Source organism: Chelmon rostratus, chromosome 6 (genome assembly GCF_017976325.1).
Source record: "Chelmon rostratus isolate fCheRos1 chromosome 6, fCheRos1.pri, whole genome shotgun sequence".
Taxonomy (NCBI): Eukaryota; Metazoa; Chordata; class Actinopteri; order Chaetodontiformes; family Chaetodontidae; genus Chelmon; species Chelmon rostratus.
The window spans coordinates 9,766,336-9,782,353 of record NC_055663.1 but is presented as its reverse complement, the minus strand read 5'-3'; the positions used below and the strand labels follow the sequence as shown (position 1 = coordinate 9,782,353).

Below are 16,018 nucleotides of genomic sequence, written 5' to 3'. Positions count from 1 at the left end.
TTGATAAATGCAGGTTAAGGTATTAATGAAGGGTTGATTTCCATGTTCACCTTCGTACCTTCAACAGAGCGGCAGCAGCAGCGGTTGATTCTCTCACAGATATTGTGGCATCGGTGGCCAATAAGCACTAAGATGCCAGTAGAAAAGTTGAGGTCATTTAAAGACAGTTTGTCCACCAGAGAGCACACATATCAAACTCAACTCAAAAACAAATTTAGGGCATGCTTATCCTGACTGTTAATGCTGTTTGTGTCTTTTATATGTTATCATGGGAATTATATGAAATGTTCTGTTGGAATCCGATTGTTTGTGTGTGTTTATATTTGCTACCTGCACCTTTGCACCTCGTTACCTCAGTGACTTCACTTAAGTCACTACTCCAAATGCTTTTTCATACACTGGCACTTCTTCAGCGACAGTTTCTTAATGTTGTTTTATTGTCCTGGTATATCTTTCTTTCCCTCCTCAGTTAGTGTGAAGCAGTGTGTTTATATTCTATCAAACTAAAGGTTATTATTGTCAAAACTCCCTTATGTTAATGTTGTTGTTTCCTGTAGGTTAGATAATGTTCCACTGAAAGGCCTGAAGTTTCTGTCCCAGTCTACTGACTCTCTCCATCAAGGAAGCAAAGTCAACGCCTCCACTGAGTCTCTCACTGATGAAGGTAGCATCCACACACGTGCACACACACACACACACACACACACACACACACAAACACACACGACTGACTTAGATCGCTTTTTGTAAAAACAACAATAGTCACTACTTGCCTAACCCTAACCTGAACTGTGAGAATATTTAAGCCTTAAGAGTGTGTGTGTGTGTGTGTGTTGAAGGTACTGAGATGATGGACAGTCAGCTAATGGGAGAGTTTGAATATGATGTCAAAGATCTGGAAGCTGATTCTTGGAGCGGCACGGTGGATAAGAAGTTCTTGAAAGCACTGAAGAAAGATGAAATCAAGAGACAAGACGTCATCTACGGTAAAATACGTTGCACGTCATTTCGGGAGGGAGATGATCTTCAGGTGTAAATGCTCCTGTCACATCCACACACGAGGAGATAAGAGTCTTTTCTCTCCACAGAGTTATACCAGACAGAGTTCCACCATGTGAGGACACTGAAGATCATGTCTGAGGTGTACTACAAAGGCCTTCAGAAGGAGCTGCAGCTCGACACGCACACTCTGGACAAGGTGATGAATGTGCTGGGCAGCATGGGTGTGCACACATGTTAATATCAATCAGAAAAAGAATGGTTAAAATGCACACATTAAAGGCTAGTCTATTGATCGTTTTGTGCAGATTTTCCCTGTTCTGGACGATCTGTTGGACATGCACACACATTTCCTCACCCTGCTCCTGGAGAGAAAGAGGGCGTCATCAGCTGAGGGACAAAACAACAACAGCTTCCTCATCTGTAGCATCGGGGACGTCCTGGTCAGCCAGGTGAGGAGAAGTAGAAGTTCACCACACCTAAAAACCCACCTGTGCTTATCTGGAGATGTTTTATTAGCAGTACTCAGTTTCTCCTGAGGGTGGCACCAGAGGACAGGTTAAGGGGCTTATTCTTTGAAGACTCCAGTATTCACAGTTGATTTACATCTTAACTTGCATCTTTCTCTTCCTCTGGTTTGAATGTTCAGTTTTCAGACTGCAGTGCTGATGGCATGAAGAAAGTTTACGGGAAGTTCTGCAGTCGCCACAATGAAGCGGTCAATCTGTACAAAGACCTGCATGCCAAAGATAAACGCTTCCAGGCTTTCATCAAGGTGAGCAGCTCCTGACTCCATATTCAACATAACAGGGATGCTGTGGCTCACCTGCATGTGATTCGGTTCTGATATGACCTCTGTGTGTCTTTGTCTTTCTGCAGAAGACTATGAGCAGCAGCATCGTGCGGAGGCTCAGTATTCCAGAGTGCATCTTGTTGGTCACTCAGAGAATCACCAAATATCCTGTTCTGATCCAGAGGATACTCCAGCACACCAAAGGTGAGGGTGGAGGCACCTGTAGCGAGCCTCTGAAAGGCTCCACGAACAGGAATCATGTGGACTCTGTATTGTAAAAACATAGAGACATAATCACTGAAGCTCTAGAAGCAAATTGAATGACACCATAAATAATGTCACACAGTTTGATCGTGAAAGTGTTGGATGCGTTTTAAGTGACACCTCTCTTCTCTGACAGACTCCGATGAAGACCACAGCTGTGTTTTTGAAGCGCTGCGCCGTGTTAAGGAGCTGATCACGGCTGTGGACAGTAAAGTCAACGAGCAGGAGAAAAAACAGAGACTGAGGGAGGTTTACAGGTACACTAGACTCTGCAGGCTGTATGTCGGCTGTGCTGGGGCCAAATGTTGGATAAAACTCATCATCACATCATCAGGGCAGTTCAGATGATGGCATTAAACTATACAGGAAGGACTAAAATACTGTTTTATGTTATGTTAAGGGGGTCTTGTGTGATTATAAAGCCTACCTATAAATAGATAGGGGTGCATGATATGGCCAAAATCTTCTATCATGGTATATGTAATTTTAAAGCACGGTAATGTATATATAACAGTACAGTAACTGTTGTTTAAATTCAATGAAAGACATGATTTAAAATAAACATATCATGTCAGATTTTCTAAATCCAACTCAGTGCAACAGAGTGAAGCAGGAGGATCAGCTGGAAGTCCAAACTGTGCTTCACCAGCGCTTCTTTGTAACTCAGTGTGGACCAGCGATACATGACTGAAGGCTAAACATGGAGTATGTTTTCTGTCATCTCTAGCCGCACTGACAGCAAGTCCATCATGAGGATGAAGAGCGGTCAGATGTTTGCTAAAGAGGACCTGATCAGAGGGAGGAAGCTGCTGCACGATGGAGCGCTGCAGCTGAAAAACTCTGCTGGACGACTCAAAGGTTGGGGATATTTGCGGCCGTCACGTATCTTTAAACATGTGCATTCATTGTTTTGTTCTTCAGGGACAAAATAAAGAAGTTGTGTACATGACACACTGTGCTTCTAATCCAGCTTCTTCAGTCCTCTCAGACGGCGGACAGGATGTTAACGTGGTCTTTGTTTCTTGGTGTTGCAGATGTCCACGCGATGCTCCTGTCTGACGTGTTGGTCTTTCTTCAGGAGAAAGACCAGAAATATGTCTTTGCCTCATTGGTAAGTAGCACATTGCATTTTTATCTTTAATTTAAATTTAAAACAGTATGTGCTCAGACTGTCCACATACATCGATCGTCATGACGGCCCAGTTTGACCTGGAACTGTTTGTCCTCAGGACCAGCGCTCCACAGTCATCTCTTTACAGAACCTGATTGTCAGAGAAGTAGCTAATGAGGAGCGAGGTCAGTCCTTTTTTTCTTTGTTCCATTTGTTTTGTGGTTTTATTTTCTTTCTGTGCACGTGACATCCATTTCTCAAACATTAAACAGCTCAGCAGATCATCCTGTGTTTTTCGACAGTATGATATCCGTCAGTGGGTAAATAAAGACGAGAAACACTGATTCAGGTTTTGTGTCCTGCAGGTCTCTTTCTGATCACAGCTGGTATAGAGAGACCAGAGATGGTGGAGGTGCTGGCCAGCAGCAAGGAGGAGCGCAACACATGGAGGGCCATTATACAGGACGCCATGCACTGCATGTGAGTACACACACAGACACACACACACACACCAAGAACCAGACGCCACCTCAGCTCTGTTCAGTGCATTATTTTCTGTGTAAATCAGAGGGAAATGCTCCAAACTGTTCTCTCAGGATGAAGAATACTCAGTATTATTATCACAGTTCAGTGGGACATAAGTGAGTATCTTTGCAGGGATTGTTGCATAGCAGCAGAAACTGCCTGTGATATAAGAAGAAGGGGAGGGCTCAAAGGTTTTTACGTTCAGTGGCAGAGTAGCAGGAAGTCAGATGTTTCCAGCTGTGGGTGGCTGACGCTGAATGCATCACCATCACATGTGTCAACACGGCCTCCACCAGCACACAGGAGGTGTGTTAATTAAACATTATTCTAATTGATGACTTTAAAGGCACAATCAGTAAAATGTAAAAGAAGCAACAGGCTTATCCCACCACCTATATTGAACCACAGGATCAGAGCGTATTAATTAGCAGGTCTTAGATACAGAGACCAACAAGAACATAGACTAATCCAGGTTCTTAAGATGCTAATAAAGCTTTGATTCCACTAGTAAGGTTTCTAAAGTGCAGTAACATATATTTCCAATATGATCAGCTGATCTGTAGCTCTAACTCTTCGGTTACATGTGTGAATATACTGTCATTTATATGGTGAAGAGAAATTAAACAGTAATTCAAACTTTAATACATTATTTTTTTAAGACAGTTCATTTTTTTTTTAAACGTGGACTGAATGTGTGAGATGTGAGAGGAGCAAACCAAAGTGGACAGAAAGTTTCACACCTCTGTGAAAACTTTTAAGATGCTAGATTCAAGTATCAGATACTCCCAAAAATACCCAGCTCCGACATGATGCACTGATGCAGTTTAACATTTCTTTCAAGGAGGTCTTAAAATTGTGTGAATGGAGCCTAAAGCGTGTGGGATAATATTTGACTTCACACACGGCTGTATTTGTGTGTTGACAGGGAGAAAGACGAGGACGAAGGAGTTCCCAGTGAGACAGAGGAAGACAGGAAGCAGCAGGAGAACAGAGCGAAGGAGATCCGAGGTGAGCCCCGCTGTACAGTGTTCTGTTGTATTCTGCCATATCTGACAAGTAATAATATTAATAATTAATGTCCTTCAAACATTAATTTGGGTTTAATTCCAGAGCTTCTGCGAAGGAAAGACAAGGAGATCATCTCTTTGTTGGAGGAGAAGGTCCTCATCTTCAGAGACCTGGGCGACTGTAATCCCGCCCCGGACGACACAAACCCACCAGTCAAGGCGCGGATGCTATTCAGGGCCACACCTGATGATGTCACAAAGGGAGAGCCAATCATAAAAGATGCCCTGAGAGAAGGTGAGCAGGGTTCTCTATCATACTGTGTGCGCCCCAGACATGACATATTAATATTGAGTGTAATATCTTCCATCCCTCCCCAGTGGAGACCCTGCATGCTTTAGTGAACAGCGGTGTTGGTGGAGCAGGCTGCAGTGTTCCAGTTGGCCTGACAGGGGGCAGTGTGGGACCGGTCTGTCTGCCCAGGAGAGCTGAGACATTCGGAGGCTTCGACAGTCATCAGATGAACAGCAGCAAGAGTAAGACACATACAGCCGTGCAAACAGGGACACACGTAGGTTATTAAACGTACATTTAAACTGAAACACTTGAGCATCTTTTGGTCAACAGTTGTGTAAATGTCGGCATGTTTTGATGCTCCACCTGACAGCAGGTCAGGTTTGATTCATTACTGGTGAAGCTTGTTTCAGTTTCTTTTGAGGAATGATTTTATCTTGACAAGATGGCGGCAGGTGTATTCCACATGTCCCCTGCTGTGACAGAACTCCTTCAATCCTTCCACTCTTTTCTCCTCTGTCCTCAGATGGAGAGAAGGAAGAGGGGGACGAATCTCTAGACCTCCGCAGGACTGAGTCAGACAGCGTGTTGAAGAAGGTGTGTGTGTGTGTGTGTGTGTATGTGTTGTCTCTATATGTGTCTCCACAGTGCATTATTTATGAACACATTTTGTTCCCAGATCTCTGTTGAAAAATGAATCTCAGTGTCACTGAGTGTATGTGATAAACAAAGCAGGAATGTTTCCGAGCCGCTGGTTAATTCCTGCACTTCAAAGCAGCAAAATATCTGTGAATGAACTGTGAATCTCTGAACACACTCACAGCGTCCAAGTTTACACAACGTCATTCACCTCTGTTATTATTTTATCATGTTATTTAGACATTCCCACAGATTTACACAGCCAATACACCAGTACTGATGATCACAGTTATTCATGCTAAACAAGGAACTGAGTGATGTGAACAGTTTTATCACTGTGCAAATCTCATATTATCTGGAAGACACAACATCCTTCTTTTATTACTTGACTGTGTCAAAGTGATGAAATAAATAACTAATGCTACAGTGATGAGGTCTAAAGGGACATTTTAAATGATTTTTAATGACTGTGTGTGACCAAGTGCAGTTTATTTAGCTACGTCAGTGTTGCTGATACAAACACACATGTGTAATATATGCTATCAAATAGTAATGTTAGTCTTGCATAAAGCTAGCTGCATGCTAGCATGCCAGTGTTATTTCTCAGTGGTTAATCTAAATTTATAAGAAACAGTGAAAAAGTGTTTCCCAGCAGCAGACAAAGACAACACAAGTGTCACAACAGTGTTGTATCTTTTTCCACTCCACTCTCCAGACCCCCGCTTCAGCCAAGCACATTCACATCTGCTCCTCAACTGTGCCTTTCCCCTATCTCACTGCTATTCATAATCTATAAAGACTCCCTGCCTGTTATGTAACAGTATGGCTGTATGGATGTTCCATGCACTGTAAATATTAATGTGTGTGTGTGTCTGTGTGCACCTCAGGGGGCCACTGCCAGCCTACAGATGTTGCTGAAGAGGAGCAATGAGGTAAGAATGTGGGCGTCATGTTTCAGCCCTGCCCCACCCTTTGGCCTGGTTCTAGCTCTGACTGCAGCGTTAATGTCGTGCTCCAGTCAGAGGCCCTTTCGCTCTTGGGCTTTTCACCATCCTGTGATCATGTCTGTGTTCCAACAAAATGCAAGTTGTAGTCCCTTTACGCTGCTCACAAAGCAAAAATATATAAACGAATAAATAGATAAGTAATAGAAATTAACTATTATTTATGGTGGAGGATGAGTTGAGGAGTCTCACAGCTTGAGGAAAGAAGCTGCTCTGTAGTACTTCTGTATCTCTTGCCAGACAGCAGCAGGGTGAACAGGCTGTGGTGGAGGTGGGTTATTGTCTTTAGATATCATCTGGGCTCCTCACACACACACACACACACACACACACACACACACACACACACACACACACACACCTCACCTCACTGGTCTACTGGCTACCACTGATTTTCTGTTCGTTAGGAAGTGATCACAGTGTGGTACTCAGGCCCAGAGTGCTTGATTCATGTGGGGAAATCTACACAATAAAGATGTCTGAAGGAGAAATCTGGATAAATATCTTTCTACCATAACCTCTCTCTGTGACACGAGGCTGTAGTGTAAAATACATTAATCTAGGTCAACAAACGTGCTCAGGCCAAAGAGTGCTGGGTCTTAAAATAGTTCTGTCATTACTGAAACCTCAATGTAATTTAATGTTGTGTTTCTCCAGCAGGTTCAGCACAGTGTGACACATCTTCACGACCTGCTGATGTCACTGCAGGTACCAGAAACACACCTACATGATTACCTACAGTAAAAACATGGCCACGGTCACTGACCATCTCCTCCTGCGTCTAGGCTGTGGTGGTCCAGCAGGACTCGTTCATCGAGGACCAGCGGCAGGCCCTTAGCGACCGGCTCACCGCCAACTCGTCCAGACACTCGTCCTCCTCCTCGCTGTCCTCCTCTTCATCCTCTCGCCCCTCCTCCCTCATCGAGCAGGAGAAACACAGGAGTCTGGAGAGACAGCGGCAGGAGGCTGCCAGCCTGCAGGTTCGCTTTCATTGCTGCTTCCTCTTCAGAAGCTCGCTCTCCATCCAAATGCAGCACACATTTTAACTGAATTTTGAGATTATCGGCAAAAGAAAATGCAAAAATGTGACTGTTAGGAGTTGGATCGCCATCATAAGCAGTAGGTGATGCCAGTTCTCCAGTCGGGTGTGATTATTCCATTGCAGTAGAAGAGGGTGCAACAAGATGATGTAATTCAATGAGCAACAGTTAAACCTCAGCCTAGAGAGCATGATGTTAATATGTTGTTTCTGCCTGTTTCGTGTTTGGATTTGATGAACATCACAGTGTCCTCATCACCCCACAGAGATCTGATGCTTTACTCTGCTGCTATTGGAGTTTGGCTCTATTGTACTTACATTATTGGTGTTTCCACTCAGGTTTTTATGCACAAATTAAAAATATGCATAAAACTGGATGGATGCAAACCCACCTGGCGTGGCATCTGTTCACATAATGAATCATGGCTGCAGTGACATTAGATCTGTTTTATATTTATCAGTAGGATTCTCTGCACAGTACCATGGCTGACCCTTACTTACAGTCTTACGCTTAGTATAACATCTACACTTCTTTGCGGTTTGTTTTTCAGAAACAGCAGGCTGCACACCAGGAAGAAAAGAGGAGGAGAGAGAAGGTATGGGAGCTGAAGGAGAAAGGTCTGGCAGAGCGGGAGGAGAGGCTGCGGGCGGAGGAGGATGAGACCAGGAGGAGGCGTCAGGAGCTGGTGGAGGAGCGAGAGATGCTGCAGAGGAAGAAGGAGGAGTACCAGAGAGAGCTGGAGAGGCTGAGGGAGGCACAGAGGAGGCTGGAGAGAGACAAGGAGGCTCTGAGGAAAGACACAGAGAGACTGGACGCCATGAAGAGAGACGAGGTCAGAGTCCGTTTGTGATGCAGGAAGCTTTGAATGCAATCTGGTCTTAACACAAGGGAAACCATGTTAGCTCATTGCTGCTGTCCAGGCAGAGGTACAGCTCCTGTCCTCTGATCCGTCCCCACAGGCCCCCCCTCAGAGCTCCTCACCACATGCGTTACTGTAATGTCACTACTTTTGGTGGCAACTCGAAATGTGTTGTGTGCAAAACTGGACAGCAGACAAACGCAGCCTATTCCTTAGATTTTGCGACCTAGTGTCACCTGACCTTACGGTGGCGTTAAGTGGCAAAATGGGCTTGCTTTTGATTATGATTGTAATGTTTCGAATGAACTGCCGATATAAAGCTGATGATGGTGGTGATGGAGTCGTCTCCATGTCGGGGATTGCAGTTGTGATTGCGCAGCTGAACAAGAGGAGATGGTATCCTCTGTGTGGATCTGTTGGCTCTGAATGCAGACTGGTGAAGGTCCAGGCTGGCCGGATGTTGTCTTTGATGTGCATTAGGCCTTTTCCACACAAACGTGCTGGCTCAGCTTGACTCAGTTTGACTCAGCGCCTCGGCTCAGCAGGGCAGGGACTTGCTTCTCCATTGCAACGTGGTTGAAGGTGTGTCTTTACCTGACGACGCATTTATCTTGAGTTGGTGATGGTTAAAAGGTTTTGTCATGTGACTACAGATGACCTCATACCATTCCTGTAATGCATTTCTGCGACCGGAGGAATGTCGACAGCAGCAGCGAATTCTCTGGGCAGATAATGTGGTCGACATCTTAACATTCATGACTCGACATTTAGGAATCGTTGTTCATTCATCATCACATCATCGATGTAAACACAGAGACCGCCTCCCCTCATCATACCGGACTCTTGCACTCCCCCTCTTCCTGGGGTAGTCACACTACTTGTCTGGTTGGGTGATTGTCTCAAGGTTTGCTGTCCTTAATCCAGTTCCTGCACTTCATTTTCTTATGTTGATGAGTGTTTTGCTGTCACAGGTAAAACATGCTTCAGTAAGAAAGAGGAAAAATAGCAAATAAAGACAAAAACATGGCAAAGTTTGAGGGAGCTACTGGTCCCTGTGTTAGCTCGAGCTGCAGCTGGAGGTCAGCAAGATTTCTCTCTTTAAATGATTTCAGTCTGTGTCTGCTGCGTCAGGATCTGCTGGTGTGCAGGTTTAAGAGGTCCACATCATATAATCACTGTGTCCTGGACCCAGATCTGTGATCCTCCATGACATTACTCAGAAACTCGCACTTCCCTCAAAGGCGTGACGGCTGGGTTAAAGATGGAACCGCGGGTGTAGGTCTTTGTGGCTTCATATACTGTGACCTGATGTCTCCTGTCTCTATGCATTATTTACAGTTGGAGCAGCTTCAGAGGTACGAGCGGACTCCCTCCACCACCTCTGAAGACTCCATAAGGTTCCACAGCTGCGAGTCTCTGGATCTGGATTCAAAACAAGCAACAGAACAGCTAAAAGAGGTGAAGAAAAAAGTCCTCATTAGAAAATGATTCAGACCAGGAGAACAGTTTGCAGTTCAGTGTGATGTGATCAGAGTCCTGCAACAACTACAGAACTCTTCTTTTTCTGGATGCGCTGCAGGTGGAGCTCTCATCCTCTGCCCCCACCAAAGAGCCTTTCCTCCGCATCGGATCCAAGAGGATGGGCAAAAACTTTAACCCCTTCTCCTCTTCCTCCTCCTCCTCCTCCTCTAAGCCTCAGGGAGCAGAGAAGGAGTCTCAGCTCCCCACCAGACTGCTCCAGCTGGCCAAACCCAAAGAGAAGAAAGACAAGAAGAAGAAGAAGGGGAAGGGAGGGGAACAGACGCAGACAGGTACCACGAACGAAGCCTGTCCTGACACGAGCAGTTTGTCTGGTGTCTTAATCCAGAATCTGTCTGTATATCAGCTATGTGGCACAATCAATTTTGGAAAATAAACAGTTATTAATAGACTGAACGATGTAGATTTTCTGAAGAAATCGAGGGGAAACAGCTGGCCTGGCTTTTTCCAGATGTAAAAATCCACGTACCAGCATCTCATTTCTTTAATCTGTACAAACTCTGAAGTGTAATACACACAGTAACAAAGTACTAACTTGTGTCTTAATGTCTCTTTAGAAAGCAAAGTGATGTCTGATCCTCAGAATGATGGAGATATCTTCTTCTGCTGAGGACCTGGTCGATGTGAAATTCTAACCTTCCTGAGGAACCAGACAGCTGGCAAGCAAAGCAAGCGGGACTCGGATTGTTCCTTAACCCCCTATCTGGACGTGAAGCGTGTCTTTGCTGCCAGTCCGGCCTCTGGACACTGTCTCTGCCTTCTTGTCAGACAGAATGTACCATCACGGATGAGAGGCCGACCGGGTTCTCAGGATAGCAGTCTGACTCTACCTGCGTGTGGTAATAACCTCCTCCCAGAGACAGCAGGTGAAGTTAATGCTGAACTGATGATTCATGTGCCAAGAATATCCCCTACGACCTTCCATCGTTTCGAGATGTGATGGGAAGCCAAGACAGACCAAACAAAAGCAGCGTGAGAAGCACAAGAGGAAAACAGCCCCTTGACTTCTTCCAGCTGTGCGTCACAGGTCACGTGTTAGACCCTGCACATGGTGCTTCAAGTCAAGTCTCCTCAACTGTAGCAGACCTTAGCTTTAACATCAACCGATAATAAGTGCCATTTCTTCAAGTATTGCTTCTGCTAGCTTCGAATGCGTGTGATTCTGCTGACTCCTGAGTTTCAGGCGACAGCTCCGCGGCCTGGCTCCCAGGCCGAACACGTTTTAATCTAATGTGTGATTTGTACGTCCCCCCCTTTGCTCCAACTCGGGTTTTATCAAATCAGGCTAAACAAGAGCTCCACCATGTCTCACTGTCCACGCTGTGTGCTGAGGTCAGTGTGTGCAACAAGGCCACAGACCTCCAGACACAATCAATCAGTCAGGCAGTCGGCAGAGAGACGAACGGATCGTGTCTCACGGTCCACTGAGAGGTCAGTGTGGGAAGGATGAGCAGAGACTCGGTGGTTTTAGTGCCTTAACTCTTGGATGTAGTCTCCTTCTGTTGAATGTAATGTATGATGTAACGAGTGGAATGAAGTGCATGCTCAGAGCAGGTGTTTTTAATCCTGCTGTTGTCAGATAATCACCTCCAGACTTTAGAAATTCATAGCTGTTGTTGTTTTTTTAAAGCGGTCATCTCTGTCAGTCATGAGACGTACCCGTCGGTGTGGATGAACGGCCTGTAAGCCCAGTGTGAGCTCTGCAGGAGAATCAGCACTCATCTTTAATCATCATTCAGTGTGACAATCATGACAGTGCAACAGTCACTGCAGCACAACAGGATCAGGAGTACAAAGACTTTAACGTGCACTTTATACACATGAGAGAGGGATGTTGTATTTTAAGGCTCTGTCATTCCCGAATGATCCAATACTAATTTCTTTTAAGTCATTTGGTTGTAATTGCAGGGACAATGGAAACATCCTTGAAGCTCCATTCGAACCCAAGTGAATATCAGTTAATTAGAGACAAACTTTATTTTTAATTACATGTTGAATTGTAAGATACAGAACCGCTAAATGTCCTGTTAGATTTTTCATCTTGCGCTCACAAGTTCTTCTCTTGTTATCATCTGTCAGGACTCCGTTTGTGTGGTTGCTTGTAGGAACACCTCACATATTTTCACATTTTTGCATGTCAATCTAATTGAAATGAATTAATAAGAAGTGTACTAAACGATCCCTGCATCAGTTAGCCTGCCATTAGCATCAAATGACTCTGTTCTTTGTAGTAAAGGTCCTAGTAAATGGCATGGAATTATCTGGAAATGACAGAACTGTAAAGTAAAGCATGCGAGCCGCAGTAGTGATTAGTTTTAGTGTAGTGGGTTGGGTCAGAATTCAGTATTATTGAATTGAGACTTTTACTGCATTTATATTGAGATGATATGATCATATCATATTATTCCTTTACAAACTTTTGCAAACTCATTTCATTTCATTGAGCACCAGTTTGGCTCACTTCAAGGGCTTTTTAGTAGCTTTTGACCCCACGGCACAGTCTTCATGAGCAGATTGAGTTTACCCAGATTCTGAGCACCTCTAGGCTCAAGTCCATGTTGATGTCCATCAGTTTGCATTTATTTATGTCATCACGCATGCATCTGCTTCTTTGTGATAAACGCCGACATGAGAAAAATGTTCTCATTAATATTGCGATGTTGAGTCCAGTCCAGCTGTACTTTGTGGAAAGTCTTCAAATAAGCAATAATCACTGAGTTTAAAGAAATCATGTGAGAAATTTTGTCCCAATTTGTTGGGTTAAGGGCTCACTGTGATATCAATCAGTTCCAAACCAATCATATAGAACGACAGCTGGAAGAGTTGGAGATTGTCAGATTGTTGCTGGAGACATTATTCATCTCGGCTGAACCGAGAAGCAGAGACGGGCCTTTATTTCTAATTCCCTCTGCTTCGTCTAAGTCTGTCTGATGGTGGTATTTTACTAAGACACCCTCTCGTTTTCTGATCTGTTTCCGTTAGTCGTGTTAGTTTGTTGCTCGGCACTTCCTACATCTGCCTCAATTTCCGCCAGGAGTCGACGCGGTAAAATCTGAAGGGCTTTTATTTTGAAACAAAGTATAATCAATCGAGTGAATTCCTCTGAGAGAGAAGAGCATCGCTGTTAGAAAGAGCACTGAGGATGACTTTGCTGATGGACTAATGCTGCAGTAATTCAAGTCACAGTGAAGTTACCATGCACGTCATGTCATTGCTATTATTTCACACCCAGCCATTATTTGCGAATTGACAGCATGCACCAAAGCCAGGCTTAGAGTCATGCTTTTATTTTGGAAAAACAATCCTGAACTAAACTTTGCTGAAGTGTGAATTGAACTCTTTGCACAGCAACATTTTTTGCCTTGTTTCATCAGTTTTGAACTGTATTGGAAAGACAATCATAAGCACGCTGGATCACGAGTGAAATGATAAAAACTATTTACGAATGGTTTCCCTCACAAGAACTCATCAGATACTTTCTCTGTGTGCTCTGCACTGTGCTACAGACATCCCTGCTGCACTGAATGTGCATGACAAGAATGAATACAGCCAAAAGTGTTAATACCAACCCTTCCTCAACATCCTTCCCCTCAATCCAAATATTGTGTCTTTTCCTGTACTTGTCCCCTCTCCAGCCCTGCTGGGATTGTTAACACCGACACACAGAGGATGCCCCGAGGCTCGTATTCATCCCCTGTCATCCATCTACAGTAATAATTCATAGCTTTACATTTTCACCGCATTGATTTTTGCCCCCTGTCCTCTGCAGAGAAGCCTTTCATAGCAGGCTGCAGCCTGAAGAATAATAGTTGAGCCTGCAGTGTCGTTTCCCGCCTCGCTGCTGAGAGGAGCAGATTTCTGCTGAATCTGAGAGTTCAGCAGCCCATCTCTAATTCACCGCAGCTCCCTCTTCTTCCCTGTCACTCTCACTGCTGCGCGTGAGATCACCAGCGGCGGTTAGTCTTCCTCAGGCCTTCGGTCACAATCAGAGTCCTTTGGTGAAAATGCTTCGTTTCCCTGCAGATTCACATCGAAGCCAATTTCCTCAACAGCAATATATTGAAAAAATAACTGCGATATGTTTTCACAGCGTCACGCAGCCTTAATACGACCTACATGAGAGAAGTGTGTTACATACGTTGCTTGTGCCTGAATGTTTTTTATGCCACAGCGTACAGATCTGCTCTGTAGATTAGATGCCCTGTGCTCAATTTTGGAAAAAGCAAAAAGATATGGACATCCTGCCCTGTCTGCAGACGACAGACAGCTTCATTTAATACTGTATTTGCATGACGTGGACTGAGACACCATCTCCTCCTTCTCTACAGACACTTCCTGTGTCACCGCTAACATCAGTTTTTCAGGCTCGAGGGCTAATTAGCTGGTCAGCTGTGATACACGGACAGCTTCAGCTTCATCTGTCAGTTCATGACAGTTCATGCTAAATCATAACTAACAAAACGCGGCCTGTCCTTATCGTTTAAGCTTCATTTAGCAGCACCAGTCAGTTGATGGAGCTCCAAAGACGTCTTGTTCTTCCTTACAGCGATTAAAAAAGGAAATTAACAATAAATATAGAAGTCACTTTGATGGCTAATTAGGATTTCAGATGGACTGAAACACAGTTTAAGCCTTCCATGTTTTAGCTGTAGATGAAAAGTTGTGAAAAGGATCAGAAAAAGGCAAGAACTACCAAATTAAAAGAGAAACATCTAAGATGTTAGATTACAAACCTTATTAATTTATTACGTCTCCTGTGTTTAATGTGTTGAATCCAGATGTGCCACAAGTATTTTTGAACTGTGTTTCAAAATGATTCACTTCCTGATTTTTTTATTTGTAAGGAAACTTTAAAAAAGGTTAACGAGCACATCGCTCAAAGCTATTCACCCTCTTAAGAAAAAGACACGAGTGCTCTTTCATTTTGTAAAAACTCTTCCTTTATCTTTTTCAACCCTGCTCTACATTTCAAGCTAAAGGCACAAAGGATGAAATCTTGCGATGTTTTTAGTGTAAATCCCAGCAGCACTGCTACATGGTAGCAGCCAGAGTCCTGCTGTGGAGAGGGAGGTTAGTTTAAACACATACTTATACTTCTGATTCTTTGATTCGGAGAGCCCCCCAGAGTGATGTCCTTCAGCAGGGTTCAGCGTCCTTCAGCAGGATTCAGCGTCCTTGAGTAAAAACCAGAGTTTAATTTCACTGAAGTGTTAATCAGTGGATGTGAGTCCAGTCAGAGGATGTCTGTTCAGGGCTGTTCTCAGCTGTTTTTTCCCTCAAGACGCGACCTGAAGCTTTGGATCCCCGAAACATAACAAGCTAAATCACAGACCCAGTGTTTGATCATAGCGTTTAGTGGTTTGAGGAGGAAGTGAAACCTGAAATCTTGAGTGTTGCAGAGAGCTGAGCATGCTGGGAGGTCTGGCTCTCCTCTCCCCCACATTTACCCATTCAGCGTGCACTATTTTACTAAAACCATTCATAAGGAATTTTACAAACTCACGTTAGACCTTACAGTTTTTGCACTGTGAGCTTTTTGAATTGTATTTGTACTAAAAGCAGAAGGTACAAAGTTTATTTTTCTCATTTTGTGTACAAAGAAAAAAAAAGGGCAAAACAAGACATTTTGTAAATATGTTTTATGTACAAATTTGAACTTCCAAAGTATTGACGACTGTGGATTTTGTTTAGTTGGATGATTGTTTTTTTTTTAATAAATAATAAAGCTTTATTTAATTGTCTTCTTCCTGTTTTAAAAATGTACAGTCGTTTTCCCTCTTCAATAAATAACTGTGCTGTTTGTCATGTGACGCACGATGTGTGGTTCTTTTGATGGAGAGAGGAAGACTGCAGGACAAAGAATAAGAAAACGGCAAGGAAGGACTACTGGTGTCCTGTGAGGGCAGTGTTGCTCATTTCACCACACCAGATTAAATGGTCGGTGTA

The 16,018-nt window shown here is 44.0% G+C and overlaps 1 protein-coding gene across 1 annotated transcript in view; it reads left to right on the top strand.

Annotated features, from left to right (window-relative positions):
• The window catches only part of LOC121607681 (A-kinase anchor protein 13-like), a 61,629-nt gene extending 45,758 nt beyond the window's left edge, over positions 1–15,871 (top strand). The window contains exons 20-41 of the mRNA XM_041938620.1: positions 558–664; positions 840–986; positions 1,089–1,198; positions 1,308–1,451; positions 1,649–1,774; positions 1,879–1,996; positions 2,193–2,313; positions 2,784–2,914; positions 3,091–3,167; positions 3,286–3,352; positions 3,533–3,647; positions 4,618–4,700; positions 4,803–4,994; positions 5,078–5,233; positions 5,518–5,588; positions 6,518–6,562; positions 7,295–7,342; positions 7,420–7,614; positions 8,225–8,506; positions 9,872–9,991; positions 10,113–10,344; positions 10,630–15,871. Of these exons, the coding sequence (XP_041794554.1) occupies positions 558–664; positions 840–986; positions 1,089–1,198; positions 1,308–1,451; positions 1,649–1,774; positions 1,879–1,996; positions 2,193–2,313; positions 2,784–2,914; positions 3,091–3,167; positions 3,286–3,352; positions 3,533–3,647; positions 4,618–4,700; positions 4,803–4,994; positions 5,078–5,233; positions 5,518–5,588; positions 6,518–6,562; positions 7,295–7,342; positions 7,420–7,614; positions 8,225–8,506; positions 9,872–9,991; positions 10,113–10,344; positions 10,630–10,682 (2,740 nt within the window). The 3' untranslated portion in view covers positions 10,683–15,871. The remainder of the gene's footprint in view (positions 1–557; positions 665–839; positions 987–1,088; positions 1,199–1,307; positions 1,452–1,648; positions 1,775–1,878; positions 1,997–2,192; positions 2,314–2,783; positions 2,915–3,090; positions 3,168–3,285; positions 3,353–3,532; positions 3,648–4,617; positions 4,701–4,802; positions 4,995–5,077; positions 5,234–5,517; positions 5,589–6,517; positions 6,563–7,294; positions 7,343–7,419; positions 7,615–8,224; positions 8,507–9,871; positions 9,992–10,112; positions 10,345–10,629) is intronic.
• Positions 15,872–16,018: the final 147 nt, after the last annotated feature.